Here is a 25,179-nt window from a genome sequence, read left to right on the forward strand (position 1 = left end):
CATGAGTACAGCTTTTACTTACCTTAGAACTATGTGTTCACCTTGTGAGAGAAATAAATCCTTTAGCTGTGTTTGTATACTGAAGACACTAGTGGAGTTATAGATACATTATTTTCAGAATCTGTCAAACCAGTGATAGTGTCCAAGCTTTTCTGGGTGACAGAATGATGGATGACTCAGGGTAACTGCCTCAATAGCATCAGTGTTAAGCTTGGAGAAAGGAGTTCAGACTTGATTCAGACAATTAAAGAAAAACAAAAAAACCAAAAAAACCTACAGAACAAAGCCATGAACATTTACGTGAGCAACACAAAAGCACCAGAAAGCTGAAATTACTTAATTGCTTCAGTAGGAAAAAAAAAATCAGGTTTTCATATTGTTGTTAATATAGCAGCAGATAAAAATGAGAATGAAACATTTAGTGAATAGATAAAACCAGCTCCAAACAAACCCTAAAATGTAGTAATTTAGTTCACTTAAATAGAATTATAATTTGAAATCATGTAGGAAATTATATGATGAAGAAATATAGCTAATTTTGTGAAGGAAAACTGGGAATAAAACACTTGTGTACACCTATGTGATTATAGAGGAAAAAGTATTTATTCTGTGTTCATGGAGACAAACCAGGAGATACTTACACTGTCTATGCTTTGGTAGTTCAGAAAAGTTTATTTGCCAGTTTTCCCCTGGGGCTTGACCTTGCTTTACCTCCCCCTGGGGTGTCTTCCTTACTGTTTTAGAGTTATTAACACAGCATAGGTAACATTGATGCACTATTATATTTGCCATTGTCTGCATGTGAGGACCTATGGCCTATCGACCAAGGCTAGCAGCCATCACATTGGCTCCCATATGTCATTCATTGTGAGCTCTCTTCAGTGCCTCTCTTCATTAGAGTGGTGATCAACACTTCCTTTTCTTTGGTGATCTACCACCCATCTGATGATTTAACAGATTCCAGCTGCTGGGCCAATTTGTTGTCACTTTCTATACAATCTGGAGGTTCCCATTCTACTTTTCCTGTGGGACTGAGAGCTCCAATAAGTTGCTCTGCCCTTGCCACCCTCTTAGCTGATTCATTGGCCTTTCAGTTTCCTTTTATTACCTCTGTCTGTCTGTTCTGGTGAGTTTCACAGTATATAATTGCAACTTCTTTAGGCTTCCGTGCAGCTTGTAATAAATCTAAACTTTCATGTCTGTATTTGATAGGGGATGCTTGTGATAACAGTTTTCATTATTTCTCAGTAGCCCCGTGGGTATGGACTACACCAAAGGCATATTTTGAGTCAGCATAAATATTTACACATTTTGTGTGCTGATAATTCAAGAGCATGTGTCAGAGCTATTGATTCAGACTTTTGCGCCAAGTTGTTAGAAGGCAGTGCTCAGGTTTCCACATCCTTGTGCAGCATCATTGTGGCATATCCAGCTCTCTTTTCTTCATTTATCATAAAATCATTTCCATCCGTATATAATTTCAGGTCTGCATGGGTTACAGGCGTATCCCTCAAATAAGGCTGGCTGGAATGCACTTATTCATGACTTGTAAACAATCATGCTAGGATTCTTTTTTGCTAGCATGTAATATACCTGGAGGAATCAGGGCCAGTGATGTCAAAATCACAAAATCTTGTGTGATAAGCACTGCCTGGTTATTGAGCTAATCTGATAGGTGAAATCCAGTGATGTCCGTTTTGATCAAAACCTGCCAGCACTGCATGCAGTACGACTACTGTGATAGACTGTCACAATGTTACCTTCTGGGCTACTTTCATTAGCAGCACCACAGCCACTGCTCTGAAACAGGTCAGCCATCTGTTGCCTAGTTCATCCATTTGTTTAGAAAAAATATGTTACTGGCCTCTTATTTGATCCCCAAGTCTGAGTTAACATTCCCAGAGCCATGTGTTGCTGCTCTTGTGTGTATAAAAAGAAAGATTTCATCATATTGGGCAGTTCCAGGGCTGGAGCTTTCACTAATGCAATCTTAAGGCTGTGGAAACTTTTTTGGCACTCTGGGAAGCGCGTTAGGATTTCTTCAGGATAATGGTTTGACCATTAGGCTAAAATTGACTAGATTCTGCACCAGCCTGCATTTCCCAAGACGTCTTTCAGTTCCTTTCTTGACTTGGGAGGGGTGCTATATGGCTTTTTTTCCATCTGTGCTCAGTGTCGAAGTTCCTTGGGAAATCTCAAAACCCAAATAGGTAACCTCTTTCTTCACCAACAGAGTGTTTTTCGGTGCCACATGTTACCCAGTCAATCCCAGAAAGTTGAGCAAATCTATTGTAGTTGCTCTGCATTCTGCTTCTGTTCTGGCCCACAGCAACAGATCATTCACATATTGTAACAAGGTAACAGAATGGTTCTGTCTTGCCATTATTCTAATTACTTGGCTAGTACATTACCAAACAGGGTTGGACTATTCTTGGGGCAGCACAGTCCAGCAGAATTGCACTTTTCTTCCAGTGGCTGGACTTTCCCTTTCAAAGGTGATTGTCTGGCTATTGTCTTCCAAAGGGATATGAAAGAAAGCATCTTTTAAGTCCAGAACTGTATAATGCTGATGATATTCAAGTAATGCTGATAACAGTGTATAGGGATTAGGCACCACCAGGTGTACATCAACTGTTATTTTACTAATTTCTCCTTAAGTTCTGGACTAACCCCTGAACTAACCAGTATTCTTGAGTTTGTGGCTTCCTTACTGGTAGTATGGGGTATTGTTCTCTGATTGGCATTTTTGTAACAAACCATACTGCATAAAGGTATTTATCAGGGTTCCAACCCCACCTTGGCCTCTGGATTTAAAGGGTACTGTTTCATTCTTACTGGCTGAGATTCTGCAATTAGATTTAACAGGTGCCACATTCTTTGCTCATTCCGGTGTCTTCAAAGCCCACACCAAGGGACTTGGAACATTCAAGATTTCATCTGAGATTCTATGGCTTCCTTCTTTCCTTCAGTCAGTAAGCACAGTTGGACTTTCCGTGTTGTTTTTTGTGGTGCATGCAGCTGAATAGACTTAACAGGGAAGGTCAGTTGAGCCTCTGGTTTGCATGACAACTCTTCTCCCAAAAGCAGTAAGGGGCATTCTGGCATATACAAAAATTCATGTACTAAAGTGGTATCTCCTATAGTGCACTCCATAGATTTGTTAAAAAAGTCTCAGTGTCTGCTTTCCCATGACTCTAGTGATTGGCATATGTAATTTACTTAAAGGTCCTTTACAGTTAGTCACTACTGAATAAGCAGTTCCTCTCTATATTAAAATATATCTTCACAGTGTTGTACTGTGTCAGGGGAAAGGAGCACTAAATTGTAAACTGGTTTTGAAGATGAATAATTTGGGTTGTTTTTTGTTTCTTTTGCACAGTGCCTTTGGTGTTACACCAACAACACGTGTATTGATTACCCTGTAAGAAGCATTCTTCCACCATCTTCATTATGTTCTCTCTCAAATGCTCGATGGGGAGTTTGCTGGAGTAGGTACTAATTTTACTTTTGCTGTAGAGAATGATTTAAGAGTATGATTAAAATAAGCCTACTGCTTCTAGGACTGTTTCCTGATAATTTATTTGGAGGGGTGAGGGGACAATGGTCTTTAATCTTCTGGATTTACAGTCATCGTTAAGGGTTCTTTGTGAACAGCCAGTATAGTTATGTTGGTCCAATGACTTTAAAACATTCACTATACAGTGAAGTTCTGTTGATAGTGAGGTGTAGGCTGGGAACAAGTGATGTTGGAATGTTCTGAGTATTTTATGCATGTAGTCAGGGTTCACCTGTTTCTTAATCCATACTTCTCAGTTACAGAGAAATAAGGTCATTCCCTGTTGACAAAAGGTGACTATTCTTTCTTTTTTAAAAAATTCTTCAAATATTGACTGGTATGACTGGGTCCACAATTTTTATAGTATATTCCAGTGGCAGCAGTGAACCAGTAGTACCGCATCATTTAATTGCTCTTAGATTTCCTTTTACTTTACATGTTGTGTTACAAAATACACTGTGGAGCACATGCTGCCATTGGGGTGAAATCTTTGGTGCTATTTTTGCAATACCATTTATGCAGATCTAAATTCGAACGAGGCTGGAATAGAGAACAAATAAGACATTGGAAAACTTGTCATAAGAGTATGTCTTCAGTCCAGCAAAGCAGAGGCTTGCTGTTTTCCATGTATTTGCTTATGAACACCAGGATGATAAACGGCAAAAACCAAGTGGGGGTGAATTGTCAGTGACCATTAACTATAAATTAGGAGAATGTTATCACACATAGAGCAGTGAAATTACACAGTAGTCTAAATTAGAGTATCAGGGGTAGAAGAGTGCTATTGAAATGGAGCATGCAAATTTGAATGCTACCACTTGTAGTCCCTGTTTGCAGGGATTATATGATTGGTAAAGTTCTCCTGTACTGTCCAGTCCTTTGCCCTTTAGTAGACGGGTGCTATGCTTTGTTCTGTAAGATAAAGCATTTATGCTTAGACTTCTGGAGTTTTCCTAGACCTTCAGAAGGTATAGCATTTCATTGATAAGGCATGCTTCTAAGGAAATCAGGCTTTCAATATTATAGTAAATGCTGTTGGTGTGAAATGTTAGAAAACTTCTTTCTGGAAGTGTGGTACCCACACAGTTGCTTGCTCACTCCCTCCCCTGACCCCAGTGGGGTGTGGGAAGAAAACAGAACAAAAGCAAGAAAACTCATGGATATTGAGGGAAAGGCAGTTTAATAGGGGAAGGAAAAAAGTAGGGGAAGGGGAAGTGCAAAGGAAATTGTTTACAACCTCCCACAGGTGGACTGGTGGCCAGCCAGTCCCTAAACAATAGTCACCTTGGAAGCCAAATACCACCTCCACTTATTTTTCCTTTAGCCAGAATTTTGTTGCTGATCATGGTATTATATGGTGTGGAATACTCCTTTGCCAGTTTGGGTCAGCTGTTCTTGCAGTGTCCCCTCCTGACCTCTCCAGTCTCTTGCCCCTAACTGCAGCCCTACTCACTGAGGGGGAGAAGAGAAAATCTTGATGCTCTTCAAGCCTGTTCAGCCACAGCTGAAACATAGGTGTTTTTTCAGCGCTGTTTTAGACAGAAATCCAAAGCATAGCATCATACCAGCTGCTATAGAGAAAATTAACTCAGCTACACTCAGTACAGAAATGCATGTCCTTTTGCAAAGCAGCAATGACCAGTATCTACCGAAACAAAGGGGGTTCCTGATAGTTTACTCCTGCTATAGAAAAGGAGGCTTCTACCTTGGGCTCCATTTGTGTTGCTGGGTTGAATGTGGCTTAAACACAGAATGAAAACTTCATAATTGAGCACATTCTAAGCAAAAAATTGAAGTGGAAAAAGAAAAAAAGACCCTTCAGAACCAAAACAACAACAACCCCCACCAGATCTGCATTTCCTTAATATATTTTTTACAAGTTATATGCAGCAGCATACCATGGGGATATATATATATTTGTACTGAGATTGTCCCCTTTGGACATGGCAGAAAAATTAATTACCAGATGAGTGCAGTAGTGGTGGCTTTTTCTTTTTGCAAATAAAATGGAGGTGAGTATTGGCTCAGTGTTGCTAAGATGAAGGTGAATATTGCAGCTTTCAGAAAACGTCAGAAACATGACTGGCTTCCAGTTACTATTTTATATCAAATAAGACATGTTGACAGATTATTAATCAGCAGTGAAGAAAAAAGAATGGTATGGAAACACCATAATGAAGTAGTTTAATTGTATTGTTTTTCATGAACACAGGAACACAGAAAATTGATAATCATCTTCGGCACTTTATTAATAGGGTCAAAGTATTTTTGTGGTTCAATTAAATAGTATACTTTAAAAAATGAAATGGCAATCAAACCTATTTTTCATTTTTACTTCATTGAATGAAGTTTATTTAATTGCTTATAACTTGTAGGGGAGTAGAAGAAGGAGAAATATGGCATAGTGAAATGTGTTACTTTCAGAATTGACATGTTCAGAATTGTGTGTTGTAACTAGAAACTATGTATTAACCTGTTTTATAAACTGGTACCCAGTAAACTATAAAACAGAAGCAAAAATATTTGTTGAGATCTAATCTGTAGCGAGATCTAATCTTTAACAAGATCTGTGAAGGACATGCCTTGGCCGGAAATGAGTTGGTGAGATCTGTAAAGAGGTAACAGACTCTTTGACTTGTGCATGTGATCAGAGAGGGCAGACCCTCTGAATCTCACTTGCTAAATTTGACTGTCTTATCACTATAGAGCCCTAAAGCAGTAAAAAGTATGTGCGCAGCTGCCTTTGTATTACTACAGCAGCATGAAGCTGCTGAATCTGACCATTCAGAGGGATTTATGTTGGAGAAGGGAGAAGAGACAGCTTCCCTGTCACTTCCCTCATGCTTTAAAATAGGTAGTGTGAGGTATGTGTGCCAAGAGGTGTTTAGTTTTTCTTACCACTGTTGTTACAACTTCCCTGGATGATTTCATTTTGTTCTTTGTTGGGTCCTTTAAATAGCTCCTCAGAGTTGTCTCTATAGCTTTGCTTATGTCATCCCTGTTTTCTTTCTTCTTGGGCCTCACTCGAGGACATGATTATTTTTTTATTATTTTTTCTTTTTTTAATAAATGCAGTCCCTTGAATGCTGGTTTAGACCAGCTATGGTTGTTATAGTGTATGCTATTAAAATAATACCCCCCCATCCATTTGTTAATTGCTTGTTGAACATAAAAGATGACACTCTTTGGATATAGAAGATGACTTATGAATTTTTATGAAGAGTTTTATATTGTCTCCTTCAAATTGTCTGATGTTGTAATCTTAATTTCATTTTACTCTGTGTAACTGTGGCAGGTAATGTGTATATATATACATCTGCATCTATATGACTTTACAAACTTTTTTTGTTCGTGCTGCACATTGGCTAAGGTCATGACTGGGAGGTCTGAACTGCGGAATCACACCAGTAGATATATAACCTATGAAGTATTATTACAGGATGACTTTTAATAACTTGGTATATATAAAGAGCAATTTTATGTAATGTCTCTTCAGTGCTGATTATGCATAGGAGCAAAATTAAAATGTGGTATGCTGAGCTTTAGCTGGGGTAGTTTCACAGAATTGTGGGTTTGACTTTTTTAATGCAGATATTTAAAATGCTTGGGAAAGAAGGGAAGGATTATTAGAAAGACAAATATTATTGCTGGAGTCTAACAAGTTGAATATATTCCTGTTTTTCAGTAAACTTTGAGGCTTTAATTATTGCCATAGCTGTGGTAGCTGGGCTCATTCTGGTGTCCGTAGCAGTCTGTTGCTGTTACTGCTGTTACTGCAGAAGGCGTTCCAGGAGGTAAATACATATATTTGTTTCCTTTACTAACTGCGGGTACTGGTCTTCCTTAACTACCTACAAGATTTACTCTCAAATATGCAAAGAATCTTTTAATTTGGAAGTGACTGAAAGACCGAAGTGACAGTTTTGGTCACTTTGCTTTATTTGAGAAAACAAAAAAGGAGGTGTTTTCTGACAGGCAGTATGGCACTGAAAATGATGCTGAAATGACATTGAAGTGATGTTATTAGTGGTAGCATCATAGAAGTATGTTTTAAGTAAGCTATTGCTTTGTACTTCTACATTTTACATTTCCTTGTTATGATTGGGCATGAAATATTTCAGTAGCCAAATTAATACTTGCTTATTGTGATAACAGAACAAATTTCTTTCAAGGCAAGCTCATGATAGAGCAAAAAGGGACCACGTAGATAATAAGTAACTGAGCTACAGTGCCCTACAGCACTTGGTATCCATGCTTCAGAGTTTGCTCTAGGATCTGTCAGCACACAGTCAGTATCTAAGTGATTAGCTGTCTTTGCCAAAGACAGATATTCGACAAAATAAATGTAAGATGATGCTTTTCTGCTCCAAGATACTAAGAGTGATGTTACTTATTTTAAAGGAAAGTAATACTGCAAAAATTTAAAGTTCTTTAGATCTTGGAGGACTTGTAAAACTTTTTGTTTAACTGGCTTCTCTATTGGCCAGTATTGTTCAGATGTACAGAAGTAGTTGATGACTAGCTAAAACAGGTAAGTCAGTGCTGCCATGTGAAGTGTTCAGTGCTTATTAATGAAGCACTTGGAAAGCTTTGTTTACTGTGACAGCACAATATGCTTCCTTCTATCGTTGAAGTTTTAGAGCTCAGGTTTCTGGGCAGTGTAATTTCAGCTAGCTCTGTTCCTTTAGTTTGGTACTTCTTATGTGAACAAAAATTTGGGCCTTATGTCTTGATCTGAAATAATTTCTATACTATTTCCCGTACCTATAATTCATTGGTTTTGTATGAGGGTTGTTTGTTTTTTAAAGAACTGATGCAGCTGTACAGTAATTAGGGCTCATCTTCAAGCCAGATGAATATGGTACATCTGTAGCTTTAAAGAAAGGAGAAAATAATTGTAAATACCATGTTATTCCGCTCGCTCTTCCTTGAGGAAGATGAAGCACTTGTTCTGCTGGTAGACTGGTCTACCAAATCTTTCCTAGTACCGGAATTGATAACTCTTTAGCCCTGTACTGATAAGCCCTGAAGATGTATAGAGCTGTTTTAGATTTTGTGGAAGATCGGCTAATGTCCTCTGAAGAACTGAGTACGCCCCTGTGGCTGACACGCCAACAAATAAAGCTTGATTCCTGTGAAAAGAGATATTTGTGCCAGACTTCGGTTTTAGTAGCTAAGTCGTCAATCAGTACTGTAACATCTAATTCTAAAAATAGAGAGTTAGTTGAGAGTCATCTTATGGCAGGATCCTAAAGTGTCAAGCTTAATCTTCTGATACTTAAAGGATTTAAAGGTCTTGTCAGAGTGGGGTCCAGCTTATTTCAGGAGGTTTCAGAATGTGTTATTACACTGAAGCCTGATATATTATTGACTTTAAACCCACTGATTCTCAGCAGGAATTCTTCTGCTCTCTGCTTCCCCAGTTTTTGGACTCCTTTTCCGCAAGTTTTGTTGGTTTTGGTTGGGTTTTTTTTTTGTTTTTTTCCCTCCTCCCAGAACTATCAGTATTCCTTCTAGGAATTTTTAATCTGTGGAGTTTCAGTGTTTGAGAAGCCAGCACTAATCTTTTCCTTAAGGACAAAGAAGACTTAGGTATATTAATCCCCACATCAGAAATGTAGCTGGCTCACCTAAGTCCATCCCTACCACAGGAATTCTAGGACAATTGGTGCATTATTTCAGTTCATTATTTTCATCCTATATTTGGACTTTGAGTCTGGCTCCATGTACTTGAGGTATAACTACTTGTGGGACTATATAAAGTAGATTCCCTTTACCTTCTTCAGTTTAAGAGCTGCTTTTTTATTTGTATAATATCAGATTTCCTGACTCTTTAAGAAAAACTTAATTCCTTCAAAGTGTCTAGATATCAAAAGAGATTAAATGCTTTTTTTTTTTTTTTTTAATTATAGGGAAGTAATATATTTTCTGAGTCCTACACCAGCATTCTATTTATTTGATGTTTTTATATTTTGTAACACCAATGTGAAGTGAGACTATTGCATAGTTACAAGACACTTGGGTCTCTAATAAAATAGTCTTGGAGAAGGGTGCCCAGAAAATGGGAGCTTCTGGTCTTCCTGGACGTGCAAATGTGGGGAATTGGTTAGTTTTCCAAAAGGGCCTAACGTTGTTTTCCAGTAAAGCTAACCTGTTGCATGCTTTTCCTGCTGCTAAACTCCCCCAAGATTTTTGTAATTCTTTATGTGGAAACAAAAAAGGAGGAACTGTATTTTTTTTTTTTAATGTGAAACATTACATGGTTTCTGAATTACTGGCCTGTATTTAAATGACAGAGATGTTCAAAGAGATTTATGCCTGAGAAGGCGGAAAATTTGAGTTCAGATTTCCAATCTGGTGTCTGTGAATTCTGTTAAAACATTTGACTGCTGCAATTAGCCACTGGATGTCACTCTTGCTTAACTTGTATGTAGGTTGGTGCAGTTACAACTGTTCACTTCCCTTTTAGCAGTTACATCAATATTGTAAATATTCGTATTGAAAAATCTTCAGATAATGCTTTCAGTTTTGAAAAATGCTTGGTACTTGGGAAGCATGGCAGGTGCCTATTCACTATATCTGAATAACTGTCATTAATTCTATCAGAAAAAAATAATGAACAAATAAATACTGTTTAGCATTTGCTTTAAGAGTTCTACAATTCTTGTATGGTTTATCTGATGGTTAAGTGAAGCTGAGCTTTTTCCAAAGGTCACAGACCTTAAGTGCTTGCATTCAGTGAAGCATATCTGCACATGCATAGCTCAGCTGTACTATGTAGGCTCAGCGTTTCCCAGAATCACTCAGCTGATGCACTCAGGTAAATCTTTGCTCATTCCAGAACAAGGAAGCCAGCTGCTAAGAGAGTTCATGTAAACTGCTTTCCTCAGGGCAGATGGAGATTGGATAGTGATGGGTGTTGGAAAGATAAATTGTTCTGGCATCAAAGGCTTATGAACCATCAATCTTATTCCAGGGGCAACAATGGACTTAATTGTGCATGTGCAGGACACTTAGTCTGAAATGGGGTGTGACACGTGGGGAAAATGACAAGTAGGAATCCTGCTTCTGGAACAGTCTACAACCTGTTCCTAAGAAGTATTAAATTGTCCTGTGGAGGCTGAAGGGTACATTATTACAGCGAGTGAAGCATCTTGGTATTGTAAAATGTGAAAGGGTAATTCAAAAAACTTGTCAGTTATACTTATTCAGCAATTACAGTTTACATGGCTGTGAAGAAGTATCTCAGAAGGTCAGACTATAAGTCATTTTCTCGAAATAAGTCAAATGAGTAAGTAGTGATTGCCTAGCAGTGAAATTGTTTCTTCCTCCCTTTATGCTTTCCTTACTTCCTTATTTTTCTAGTGGACCAGATGAAGAAGAAGAACAGCTAGGTAGAAAGAGAGAGGAACGAAGATTACAGTCTCTTCAGAGGTAAGTCTTGCCAGCTTGATACATAGCTGTACACTTCCTGGTGATAGAGGAGTATTCTGCCCTTCTAGTGGAGTACTAACAAAGAGGCACTTTGGAGTTAGGCATGACAATGTCAGGTGTTTGCAAAACAGGACTTATTCTGAGCTTTGTGAACCTGACTAGGAGCCTGTATTTCCATAAGTGAACAGAGTGTTAGTAGGTTGATGGTCACTGTGGCAGGTACTACAAGTATGCTCTGACAGCCAAGAGCAAACAGGAGGGCTGTGTCTGAAGTCTTGCCTTGTCTCTCTTGGACTGGTGCCTGTTTGTGGCTTGAGTTAATGCCCAAGTGAGGCTGGGATTCAGACATGAAAACCACTTTCTTGATTATTTGGTAACCAAAGGTAGATAGAGAAGTTGATAGTGAGATACCTATTAGAAATTTTTCTCAGGAAATGGAAAACTTTGGCTCAGATCTCACTTTAGGATTAATTCCATGTTACCACCCTTTCTGTTAAAACTGTGTAGAAAGAAGTGCAAGAGTCAGCAGTAATACAGTACTTCTCAGTGAGAACGGTATTCCTTCAAATGCAGGTTTTTATAGCTTAGTTCTCCAGTGACTTTTCATGGTTTTTACATGTATTCTTTAGATAGCTAATTCTTATAGGTAGGACCATGACACCTAGTACAAGCCAGATGTACCTTTTGAATCATACTGCCTTTCATGATCTGTTATGGAGAGCCACAGTGGATTAGTTTCAGCAAGACACAAGTCTTAACCAAACTAATGCTAGGCTTGAAGCTGTCTGGTGCGGGTTTGAATCCCCATGGACTGGAAAGGTAATTGATCTTAGGTTTGCCATTTCCTGGTTATGTTCTCTAAATACATGCCTGCCAAGTAACAGGTGGGCACCTTCACTCTCTTGATGATACCTACTGTTTTCTCCTGATCCCAGATTAATTGTTAATATGAGCAGAGACTGCAGGGAGCAAAGCATACTTCCAGATGAGACCCTTGGTGGAGCTTTTGCATGAAGACATTGTTTTTCCATTACATAATGTGCATAGGAAGACAAAGCAGACAGGCAAACATGCTTGGTTTGCTCAAACATGGTATGTTCTGGCTGGGCAGAGAAGTGAGAGCCAGTAAGGTCTTTCTTAGAGATGTACCTACTGTCATTCATATCTCTGACCAGCAGGAGCTGGGAAAATTGCTCATCGTAGCTCCATGCAAATCTCTTTTCTGGTTCTGAACTGCCAGGTTATACAAGCAAATGCAGCAAATGTTTACCCTGAATCTAATAATGGTTATGGCTCTGAAGTAGACACTATGATACTCGGAAGCAGAATAGCTTAGATTGATGTGTGCTTTAGCCTTGTACAAAACCCCTAAACTTGTTAGCAATAAAAAGGATTAGAATGACATACAATGGGAATGTTTAATGAAGAATTTTTCAGAGCTTTGCTTAATGCAAAGCTTGAATGATTAGTTTTAGTTTTGTGATTTTGATTAGGTTTTTATTTTAGAGCTATTATATACTGTCAGTTTAATATATCTATTTCAGTTTTCTACTAGTTGTGTAGTAGAAAACAATTTAGTAGCATTTAAACCTACCAAATTGTCTTTATTCTGCACAAGTTTTCTTTTTAATGTAGTGTTGCAGTAATGTATATTCTGCATTTGTGCTTGTTTAGGAGAGTATGAGCTTAAAAGGAACTTTCTGCAGGGGGAAGATGAGGGCTAAATGTCTCCTGGCATAGTTGAGCTGAAATTTCTTTTTGAAAATGTGTATTTTTAGGTGTCACGATGCTACTAATTTAACCTGTTAGATTGTGTATTAAAAGCATTCTACTTCTGATGTAACTGTGAGCTGCTGATGCATTCTTTCATGCCCAATGCACAGCATTCCTTAACTCTGTTATGCCAAAATTTGTTTTGCAGAAAGCTGTTCACATTTCTGTAGGTTTTTTGTGTTTGGTTTTTTGTTTTTTTTTTTTTAATTCTGTTGGGTGACTTCAGTGAAGAGTCTTAGTATGTATCCATAAGGTTGCTTGGATCCACAGGGCGCAAGGACAGCATGAGTCCAGGTATATTCTCTGTGAAACAGAGAAACTGTTCTAATTGCAAGAGAGAGCTTAGCAGCAACCCCATGGTATTTCCTATATTCTGAACATGCATACCAATTGTGTGTGTGTCTGGGGGTTATGGGAAACCACGAGGAGTAAGCCACTTCCGGCAACCAGAACACCTCATCCAATCCACTGCTTGCTTCCTGTAAGTCCTTAAGAGGCTAGTAGTAGGCTATAGAAGAGATTAATAGTCTCAACAAGACATTTTTGATCAGCAAGCTGCAAACACTGTACTGTGTGGTCTTTCCTTTCTACAGCCTGCAAAGTTTTCACATAGTTTCTAAAAATAGCTTGATAGATGTTCAGATAAATAGCATGTAAATATAGGCACAGAATTGACCTTGCATCTCTCTGGGTTTTTCTTCTGTCTCTTTTTTTCCCCTGTGGGATACAGCTAGTTCATATATAGCTGTTCAGATCAGTTGGCAATGGAAGGAGAACAGTACTAGCCTGAGCTTGGTTTCCTGATTCCATTAGTGAATGGTAAAAAAGAAGTAAAGGAGTAAGCTTCAAGGTAATTGCAGCACCTAGTATTTTCTGGCTTTTCAGGTACACAGTAAAAGCCTACTTTTTAAGTTTAAAATTTGTTTATGTTAAAATTCAGTTTACTACAGATACTTGGGAAATGTCTTAGAATACCTAGATGGCTGTTAGAATGAAGAGTAAGGGTAGTGACACTGGCCCTCGTCTTCACAAGGACAAAACTAGCTGTCACTTCACTGAAAAGGTTGAAAATCACTGGTGACTACATGTAGAGTTTGCACTTGCAGTGGGGGGCAGGAGTGGAAGGAAACCTGGAGTTCAGGTTTTGACTAATACTGAAGGAAAAAGGGTATCTCAGAGCTTTACTTCTTTATTTGACTTCATGTCATTTCTAAAATGAAAAATCACTTTAAAACATAGCATTCAAGTAGTGAGTCTTTTCAGTACACTCAGTTATTTACAGCTGCAGATACATTGTACGTTTATATGTTAGATTCATGTAATTTATAAACCATGATTTATATGTTAGAAGTTTATAAACCAATGAAAGGCAGTGAAATTTTGAATGAGAGAAACTACTGAGAGTAAATCAGTAGTGTACTGGTAAGGAGAACAAGGAGCGGGGGGACAGGGAAAGAAAGGATTGCAGTTTATTTGTGAACTAAGTATGGAAAATTATGATGTGAATTGTTAGTTTTAGGAAAAATACTTTCAGTTTACAGCAGTGGGGACAACTTACATGAAGAGCCAAGAATTTAGCATATAGAAAATGAAATAATAGTAGTAGTATTAAGAAATAGAACCAGCCTGGACTGTAGAGTGACTTCAGTTGATCATAATGTAAGATGTGAATAGTGCAGTAAGCTGATTCAGTGACTACCTGTTCAAAATTGCATCTGACTCTTCTCAGTTGATGTATACCTAAGCCTTGTTGACTGTACAAGGATTTAGTCATGGCTGATGATGTTATTGTAGCTGCCTGACTGAGTTTGAATGTTTCATAAATATTACTGGTATTACACATCAAATGTAAACAACATAAGGATTGTAGATGTTTGGTGGTTTGTTTTGAATAGCTTAAGGAAGTATCCTGAAGTGTTAGAGGTTTAAAGCCTACACAGTGTGATAGTTCTCCACACTCTCTTATCCTCCTTACTTAGGGCTTTCTGTGTTCAGGGCAGATTCAGACTGACTGCTGGGGTTCTGAGATATTCTCAATTATTTCAGACCATGTATGCAAAACAGTGAAGAACATGACATTAGTAAGTAGCACTAGTAGAAAACCCGCATTGAGGTCACAGGACATAATATGGTAACTATACAGAAATAACGCCTGACTTTATACAGGAAAAGGCTGCTTTAAGCAGAATTTTGCCATTCTCTTCCTGAGATTATTGTCTCATATGTCTTCCTCTTATGCAACACAAGGCAGGAATCCTGTGATCAGGTTACCCTCAGCAGGTAAAGCTGGCTCCTTTTCTTCCTGTTCTCTTCAACCTCTCAGTCCTGACTTTCTTCGTCTACATGACCTTTCATTTAATCTCCTTGATTCCCCAGTTTCTCCTCCTCTTGCAGTTTGGCCAGGTTGCTTTGTTTCCTGTGCTGTCTGGGCTTAAATAGTGGGAAGGGATATAAGAGGAGGTATGTGTCTCAGGGAAATAGTAGTGGAAAGTTAGTTTTGCGTTGGTCTAGTTTGTTTTTCTCATCACGCTTTATCTGCATGCTTTCCAGAAGTCCCAGTTGCAGGGAAAGGCCATTTCAGACCTTTAGCTCTGTAGGAAGCATGATAATTGTTCCTGAGGACACACAGGATCTGATTAGCAGTAGGAATTGTTTGGAGGTGGAATGTGCATAGGGCAGATGGGATCTTCAGTGAATTAAGCTGTCAGTGCTTAACAGCTTTCTGCTGAATATGTGCAAATTAGGATCAGACAAAAGTCACAAGTTGTCTGACTGGGTTGAATTTTGATAGGGGCAACAGTGTACTTTTTTGTTAGAGGAGCATTATTTTGCCAAATTCTATGTTCTTTCCTCAAAATATATAGATCCTAGATCATCCTAGTGGAACAGTTGTGTAAGAGCTTATTTAGTTTGGTTTTGAACTAAGCAAAATAGATGCTTCCTTTGAAATGCAGGAAAATTATCTGAGGAATGATGGGACAATTTCATTTAGACTTCCTTCATTTTCTCCCCTTTGCAGAGGGGAAATGGGGAAGGGGAAGAAGGAACAGACTCATTTGCTTTGTGTGAATAATTAAAGTTTGGCAGTATTGGATTCAGTCTTGAAAACTATCTTATGGTTAGATAACATAAGTAGAGGCATCCAATTTTTATATTAGCAGTATATTTTAATTTATTCTCTGCATGGAGGTCATGCTGGATTTTTAGAAACTGTTAGTTTTCAGTTATACTTGCTGTACTGTTTAAACAAAACAGTAACATACCTTTCATCTCTTTAGAATTACTGTATTGAATTAGGATTGAAGGACACTGTACTCACAGTTAGGCTACCTGCTGCAGTGTGTTAGGGACTCTTCCAGTATTGCACTTTATGTATAGATGAATACTTCAGTGTGTGTATGTGTACATATATGTGGACATATTACTTTGGTATAGAAAAAACAGTATTTTCTTTGTGCTTGCAAGTATGTCTTATTCTTACATTGCTTAGTGAGAAGTTACAAGGAATCTTAAAGTATATGGAAAGATAAGATATATAACTGACAAATGTGATTAAGAAATTGTAATTGCATATTAATTTAAAAAATGCTGTCATCTCTTTCAGATGTAATTATATTTTACAGCTCAAAAGTTGAATATTTTTCTTATGCCTTTATTTATTGCAGGAAACATGAAAGAAAACTGAAGCATGATGAAATACGCAAGAAGTATGGTATGTGGTAATCTTGGGTTGTTACTCAGTATCTAAATTGACTCCTTTTTCCTAATTATTAAAATTCACAGCAGAAACAAGCTGCTTCATGAGCAGCAGAAGTAATCAAGCAGTTTCCTACTGATGCATATCTTCTGTCACCTGAACACCTGATCTCATCACTATTATGCTCCTGTTCTCTTCCCACACTGGCTCTCCCACTGGGAAAGAGACAACATGCTTGATGGGATGTTTGCTTGGGGTGGGCATTTAAATATATTAATTAAAATAAGTAGTTCTTTCTGTCTCTGCCTAAGTAAAAATACCAATTTGGGGTTTTATCTAGTTAAAACTGGCTAGTAGGTAGACTCATGTTTATTGAGGGAGGATAGAATGAGTAGCAGATAACAAGCTTTTTAAATCAAGCTTAAAGAAGGATGGAGGTTGCAGCCTAACATAGGGATTAAAGTTGTTGTTTTTTCTTTAAGTGGAGCTGTTGTCTGGTGGGAGAAGAATATCACAAGACTGCAGGACCTGCTGTGTTGTATAGGAGGCTTTATTACCTAGGCTTGTCAGTGCTTGCACTTTTCACTTGATTTGTTCATAGGGTTAATATTACTGTATATTCAGAGACAGATATGCTAAAACTATGCTGCACTTATTATGCAAATTGTGCTAATGTCAGAGAAGGTGATTCTAGGGGTCTGAACAGTCACTCAAAACTGTTAATTTTCATCCTCTTGTTAAACTGATTGGCAGAATCTGGGAATGCCTTGATGTATCTGCAGCCTGCCCTTTGGCTGCTGTACAAGTGATACAGACAATATCTATAGGGAATTCTCTGCGTGGTGAACATTTGCAAAAGTATGTCCCTTTGCTGGAATGGAGAAAAACTTCACTGTGAAGATTGAGCTGCAGGAGGAAGAATGTTGTGGAAACTAGAAGTAAATACTGTTAAAAATCAGGCATGAACTTCAGTCCTATGTTATTTTATAGGATAATTGACCCTGTATCCCAATCACAATTCAGTTTCAAGAGGTTTGAGAGGTTGACAACAGTAGTCCAGATTTAAAAACCCACAAATAATCCAAACAACATCATAACAACACAAGCCTTTTGTGTATGTTTCCCCTTTGACTCTAAGGTTTTTTCTATCTCAGCAAGTTTGAATCATTGGGCTAGATGTGAAGAACTGAAGACAATGGCTATATCTCCAAAATAACATGCAGCATTCTTTACAGATATGCACTATAACTTTGCATCTCCTTGAGGCAGTGCACCTAAGAGGAAGTGAACAGGTCCTGAATAAAGACAATTTTCAGTGCTTAACTTTCAGACCTTTGCAGAATGCTTTGTTGCATCTTCTTGGAATATTGATTTTCATGAGGAATTTCAATAGGAAGCTTCTATATAAAATTCATTTATTGAAATGTTTGCTTTATTGCATATGCAAAGATCTGTTTATATTGTCAGATATATCTATTTGAGGCCTGGATTATTATAAATCATTTTTGTCCTAAAGAGAAACTGAACAATTATGTGAATAGTTGGCACATCCTGAAAGGATGTATGTGACTGAGAAAAAAATGAAAGACAAAATATGTATAAATTCTGAAATCCCTAAATGTTATTGCTGATGTATATAGTTTATATTCTGATAACATGCAAACAAATGATTGTCAAAATAATTCAGTGAGATCTAGTATAGAGTAAGTCTTGCTACAGCCTTGGATCTTCAGTCTTCATTTTTCACTGTCTAGTAAATAAATATGTTACCATATTAAATTAAATTAATAAAATTTGCTGCAAATAATTATGGAGACACTAGATAATTTTACACTCTTGTGCACTGCAGAGAGGATTCTCAGTTAAGTAGGCATGGATGAGTGGCAGAAGGACAATGACTTTGTTAACCTGACTTAGTAGATTAAGATGATCTTGCCTGAAATTTCAGTATTTGGTTGGCTTTAAGGGAATGCCTTTTCCCATTTCATCCACCAGCCTTCTTTACCCCATTTAAATGGTAATTACACATTTATAATGCATTGCAGGTGTCACTCTAGCCACAGTCCTTTGGGAGCATTGGAAGCAATAGAGAGCTTTAGCAACCAGGAATATGCACTTTGAATTGTTTCTTTGTTGCACAATTTGATAGTATTTTTCATTTGCTCATATATATGAATGCAGTATGATTACACAAATTACATGTTGACTGTTAGAAAAATTTAAAGTAGAATTCAGAGTACTTTGCAGCTTGTGGAGTATACAAAGGATCTACAATTTAATTGCTGCTGCATTTGCTGCTATTGTATGTTCAGTATAGCATTAGTGAGAAGCTGCTTTATTTATTTCAGGATTGTGCCTGGTATTAGTGGAAAGATACTTTCTCTTAATTTTCACAAATTATTGCCTTTCATAATTTTGGGCTTCCACACCATTTGCTTCAGTTCTGCAAATGTTTTGATCAGCTAATTAATGATATGTAATCCTATCTCCTTTATTTTATGAGATGTTGATTTTTATATTCAGTAGTTTGTCACAGTAAATGTTCCTTCTATTCAAGATAGATACCTTGTCATGACCTTTTCTAGCGTTCTGAATGCAAAGCAGGAAAACCTTGTATTACTATGCACTGAAAGCTATATAGTTTGTTAAGAATGAAGTTGTTAATCTGAGGATTAAAAATAGGAAAAGTATAATAAGGGGGGAAGATATGCAACAAACTGGGGGGGCTTCAGCACATACAGTTTTTTGTGTTTCATGTATTCAATTTTTGGGCAGTGCTGGTATGTGGTGAGAGATCTTGATGACTGAGAAGCTGCATAGTTAGCATAGTATATGATACTGAATATGCTGGAAAGAGGTATTAATTTCTTAAAATTGCTTTATCATTTCACAAATTAATAAGCCTCATCACTTCATACAGGCAAATGAAAGATGCTTGACTACTATACCTTCCAAATTTTTAAGTTGCTTAAATACTAAGTAGGTCAAATACTAACCTCAAAAAGAAGGTAAATAGAAATAAAATGTTAAACTTCTTGTAAGTGCCCTGTGTGTCAGTAATAAAGTTCAGCAGTAATACGTAATGGACATTATGGCAAACAAGACTCCTGGAGCTACAAACATCTAGCTGCTCTGAACTCCTAAGTGTAATTACAAGTTGGGTAGTTGCTCTCATGTCAAATTGGAAACAGTTGAGAGAGACAACTCTTGTCTGGTTCAAGGCAATGCATGAGCTTTAGTTGAAGCAGACATGCTATCCAATTAGCATAGGCTTGCAGCTTCTCTTTGAGTGTCACGGTTAAGAGCAGCTGTGGCAGCTGACAGGAGCTTTTTGTCATGCTTCCTTTTTTATGTCTATCTAGATTGTTTTTGTCCACTTACTGGAGCCTAATACAGCTTCTTTGGTAAGAACTGGTGCAAGAGATGAGCTGCTGTCTCTCTTCTCTCGCATAATGTAATCTTGTGAGGTACTTAGAATGCTGATAAAAGAAATTGAATCACTGGATGCATATTTGAGAGCAAAACTAAGAGCAAGGTCTGTCAGACATTGTTACTCTGTGGCTGTCTTTGTTTGCAAGGAGACTTTGCCTTTTCTTTTGGAGTACCTTCTTTCCTGGGAAATTAATTTTTTGAAGTCATGATCACACTGGATTGACCCACAGTTCTTAAGTCCTGTTTAGTTTCAGTGTTGCGCAATAAAACAGATCAGAGAAATTTTAAGTTAACCATACTAATGTCTCACTGGTGATAATTATATCTATTTATCCTAAACATAATTCATTAAAATTAAAGCAAGTATGACTGGTAATGACATTTGCAATAATGAGTAAAAATGACACATTCACTTGAAATATGAGGATTAGTTATCTAAAATGGGTTTGGGCTGAATATTTTGGGGAAGAGGTGGTTAAAAGTATATTTGCTCCTGAGAGCGGCATAGGAAAAGTTTATCAGGAGTCTTACACCATCCTCTGATAAATTTGAAATAGGCACTACTGGGTGTAGACCATTGTTTCTATTTGATTTCAGCTGTTTAAGGTGTAAGAGGAGGGTGTCTACTGTTTCACTGTGCTAGTTTCAGAGCTGTGAAGTGTCAGGTATGTATCTTGAATTAATATAATAAAGACATAATGAGCACTTGCCAGACTATAGAGAGAGAAGTCCGCAACCTAAGTTAATTTTGGCAGGGAACCTGGTACATCTTGCTACTTTGGGAAATTTTTTTAGTTTGGTGCCTTCATTTCTAAGTGAAACTTAGAAATGTGCAGAGAGTTTTTGCAATGTCAATTGTAATAAAAATACATTAATTTCTAATACTGTTACTGTGTTCTGTAAATGTTGTATAGATGTGTTTTGTATTTGGGATGGGTGAAATACAGAAGTACTGCAAGAATTTTTGAAAGTTGGGCTATTCACTTGTCTTTCAGGTAACTAAATATATTAGGATCCATAGATCCTAGCTGCCAAAGTATTAATATGTTTGGAGGAAGGAGGGTGTAGTGGTCTGGAAATAAAGCAAATGTTTCTTCTCTGTATTTGGATGGGGGTTATATTAATGTAGGAATGTTACCTGAAGGCACTAAAGGTTGAATGTATGCTGAGGATAAAGGCTTTTTTGTGTGTGTTACCTTACCTGTCAGCTAAAGTTGATTTAACAGGCATTAAACTCTTTGTTTAAACACGAGAGGTAAGATTAAAACTTGAGAAGTAACTGCTTTCTGAGATTTTAAAAGTATGAAAATCTCAAGATCTCAAAATATTGCAGGCGATTTTTGACAATGCTGTCATCTAGCCATATTCTTATTGCTCAAATGCTTAAGAGATTTTAATTCTGTTTTAAAGCAGTTACAGGAAGGGGTAGTACCTTTGATGCAAGGTACTATGCCACAGTATTAAATAGACTGTATTTAATGTTCCCTGGTTGAAGCTTTATAAATGTGACTGGCTTACCCCTTCTTTGACAAATAAGGGCCATTACATATGAGCTCTGTTTTTTAACTTTTTACAAATTGACTGCTTCTAATCTTGTGAATTTGAGTATTTGTACTCAAATTGAATATTATAGGATTTTTCATAATTATTCCTTAATATTTGCCGTTCCCTGTCAGGTAGCTAGTTGCAGTTACTGATACAACAATCAGCACTAAGCAGTCGTGCTTCTTGATTGACATCCTGAAATCCCCTGGCAGTTCAGAAGTTTAACAGGGTAAGCACAGGTATAGTCTTTCAGTGCCATTAGCTTTTGACTTTCAGATAAACAGTGAATGTTCAATATCTGTGTACAGATGCATGTGGAAAAGAGGTATGGTGCAAAAAGGTCTGAGGGGAATTCTTACAAGATTTGTCAGTGACTAGTGTTATCTTTCTCTTCCACTGTTGTGAATCTGAATATTTGTGTATTGGGGTTGTTTGGCTTAGCTGTTTCCTGTCTCTGTGTTCTAAACAAATGAGCTAGAGAACAGTCCAACCATCACTGTAAAGATCATGGTAGAAAAGATAGTGGTAGTGTTCGTGCTCTTTCACAACAAAAGGTTGGCCTCTGTGCTCTTATGGGACTCCCTTATTTTCAGTATGCACTTGTGCCTAGCCCAAATGTGGTTTAAAGTCTCTTTGAAATAATTGCTGTATGGAAGAGTGATTACTTAACTAGCTCTTACAGGAGATGCTATGCGTTATCAGACACTCAGCATAATTGGATGGCTTTGTGATGCTTTCTGTAACAGTATTCCAGTAAAGTCATTAAGAATCTTCACGATGGAAACATACTGCAACTTGGATTAAGTGATGCTCTTATTCTTGTCCTCAGAGGTTTCAGTGCATATAAAAGTGGTCTTCATTTGTTCTTAAAGATTATTGTCCTGTTGCAGAAATGGTGTAGGTGGCTAAACATGACAGATGTCTGTGTATAATCAAGGTACAGCTAAGTCAAAGTAGCAGCATCTTATATTTTAAAAGGATGATGATCTTACAGTCACTTGAATTTATAAATTGGCCAGTCTGAATCTGTTCTTTCTGAGCCATCTTTATGCTTAGATTTTTGTAGACTTGACTCTCACAAATGCATTTTGCATTTCTCACAAATGAGAAATGTTTTTTCTTCAAGAATTTTTCATAGAGAAATGTTCTCTCCCTGCTAAATCATGAAAGACCGATTAGTTATTATAGGCTAAGAAATGAGAGTGCTTAAGAAAGCTTTCAATTTATTATTATACTTGAGTGTTTGTGTAATAGAGCAATTACTACAAGACAAGAATTGCTTTTTGGTTTTGTTGTATGGAGTACCTATTACAGTGAAGGTTTCTATGTAATACTGGTAAGAAAATGATCAATGCAGTCTTGTTTTGTATTACAGGTCTTCTCCAGGATTCTGATAATCCATACAGCAGATTTGAGAATGAATAAAGCTGAGCACCTTCCACTAGAGCTGTACCTCCAGAAGAGCTGTACCTCCAGAATGCCGGAAGATAATTTGTTTTCTTTTGCCTTTTGGGCTTTCTTTTGCTTTTTTTTCCCCCAGAAAATGTCATTTGGTTTTCTTTTTTTTTTTTTTTGTTTTGTTTTGGGTTTGTTTCCCGGTTGTAAAACCAGGGTTGGATAAAGACTTCATGAAATACATGTTTCTGTCTTCTATCTATGTAGAACTAATATTTTTATAAATGCTTTGGTTGTTGAAATGTTGGCTGATTATTTTTTTTTTCCTTTATGGTGATGTTTAAGTGTGAAATACTATTTTTCCTCCTCTTAAAACTATATTTTATTACTTGATGTAGATAGCTGATAGGCACAATCACATGCTTGCATTCAGTCTTAACTGCCACTTAAAACACTTGTTGCCATGTTCCTAATATTTCCCTACTGTATCTTTTATTTTTATGAAAAAAGGCAATATGGAAGCACAGCTTCACGCAGCAGAAATAGCTGTTGTTGATATTGATGAGAAAATATACCAGGCACATTCTTCTGTGCTACCATAATGTGAGAATGCGATGGAGGTTTTTTTCCCCCTCTGGAAAAAGTTCTTCAAGAGTGTAATGTCTAAGGGTTGAGAGAGGGGAGCATATTTGTCTCTGAATTTTTCAAATTCAGTTGTAGAAATACTAATACATAATGATGTGAAAAAGAAATTCCTGTAGTTAGCAAAATTGGAAGAAGGTCACTCTTGAAATAAGCATAGTTATGTGTGCCTGAATTCAAGCAGAAGCATCAGTCTGTGTGAACACTTTCTTTCTTCAGTAAGCTTAATATATAATTAACCAAAAAAAATGTTGCCAGATTCTGCATTTAACCAGGGTTAACCCTGGCCACCCTGGCTGAGCACCACCCAGCTGCTTGCTCCCTCCCTCCACTGGGATGAGGGAGAGAATGGGAACAGTGAAAGTGAGAAAACTCTTGGACTGAGGTAAAGACAGTTTAATAAGGGAAGAAAAGGATAGGAGGAACAAGGCAGTCACCACCTTCCAGATGTAGGCCTCTGCCTCCCCTGCCATCAATTTTTGTTGCTGAGCAAGATGATCTGTAGCCTGGAATCTGTCTTTGGTCAGTTCTGGCCATCTGTCCCAGCTGTGTCCCCTCCCAGCTCATTGCCTACTTGCTGGAGCAGGCACAGTAGGAACAATGAAACATCGATGCTGTGCAAGCACTGCTCAGCAAAAGCCAAAGCATTGGTGTGTTATCTGCACTATTCTAGCCACATATCCAAAGCAAAGCAGCGTACAGGCTGCTATGCAGAAAGTTACCTCCATCCCACCCAGACCCAGTACAGTAGGAAAGCAGTATTTTTGTAACCTTTCATTTTTTTTGATATTTCCGTAATGTGATTTATTTCCTGTCTTTCTTTTCATAGAGATGGTTAATTGAGCCATGTTAGTAGCTTACCAGTATGACACAACAAGCAAAGAGCTTTTCTCCATCTTCAGTGCAAGTTCCCATTTATTCTGTACACTTTAAATAACCTTCCTTGCTGTATATTATCCATTGAAAAAATGTACAATATTGAAGATGTTAATGTTATTTTTATCAACATTCCTAAAATAAATATTTAACATGTTAATTTGCTTCTGATCAGTTCTGTTGTTCCATAGAATTTTAAATTAACTTGGTTTAAAAGTGATCAAATATGAGTTTGGGAGAAGGAAAAGGCTTCACTTTTGGTGTTTCTTCTGACAGAAGAATAAAATCTTAACAGCACAAAGGTATGATGGGAATTAAATTTTGTCTGTGGGTGCTGAGGTGAGCTGCTATTCCTTTCCAGTGCCAATGAACCTGCCACCACTTTGGCTTCAATAACTATGGCTTTTCACTGCTTTTGGGGCAGCGTTTGCTTCCATTCTTTTACTGCTTTCAAACTTCTGTAAACAGTTTGTCAGGATTTAACATAAAAATGGTTCCCAGTTCCTGGATCTGTATTGTAATTAGTGGAATAATGGTCCAGTTTTCTTTTTTGTCTTTTTTTTTCCTCAACTCATATTTAGCACTTTATTAGTAGGCACTGTGTTTAATTTTGTATGTTTCTTCATCTGCCAGCTATTGTCAAGACTGAAGTATTATTCAAATGGCTGTCTTTGAAGAATGATGTTCTGTGATAAGAGTTGATAGTGTGGAAATAAAACATGCTGATGGTTTTCCCTGGAGGTAACTTTTGCAAAAATGATGAAGGTCTGCCTGCTGTCTCACAACCCGAGTAGTGACATTCCTGAGTTAATAAAAAAGCATTTTTCTT

The 25,179-nt window shown here is 37.5% G+C and overlaps 1 protein-coding gene across 1 annotated transcript in view; it reads left to right on the forward strand.

Annotated features, from left to right (window-relative positions):
• The window catches only part of LOC133276984 (pituitary tumor-transforming gene 1 protein-interacting protein-like), a 30,073-nt gene extending 5,563 nt beyond the window's left edge, over nucleotides 1-24,510 (forward strand). The window contains exons 3-7 of the mRNA XM_061468432.1: nucleotides 3,380-3,488; nucleotides 7,242-7,350; nucleotides 10,922-10,990; nucleotides 16,429-16,475; nucleotides 22,813-24,510. Coding sequence (XP_061324416.1) covers nucleotides 3,380-3,488; nucleotides 7,242-7,350; nucleotides 10,922-10,990; nucleotides 16,429-16,475; nucleotides 22,813-22,862 — 384 coding nt within the window. The 3' untranslated portion in view covers nucleotides 22,863-24,510. The remainder of the gene's footprint in view (nucleotides 1-3,379; nucleotides 3,489-7,241; nucleotides 7,351-10,921; nucleotides 10,991-16,428; nucleotides 16,476-22,812) is intronic.
• The last annotated feature ends 669 nt before the right edge of the window (nucleotides 24,511-25,179 follow it).

The sequence above is a fragment of the Pezoporus flaviventris genome, unplaced genomic scaffold, assembly GCF_033815535.1.
Source record: "Pezoporus flaviventris isolate CSIRO_AGI_PZ_B2104156 unplaced genomic scaffold, CSIRO_AGI_Pfla_v1 ptg000047l, whole genome shotgun sequence".
NCBI classification, from domain to species: domain Eukaryota; kingdom Metazoa; phylum Chordata; class Aves; order Psittaciformes; family Psittacidae; genus Pezoporus; species Pezoporus flaviventris.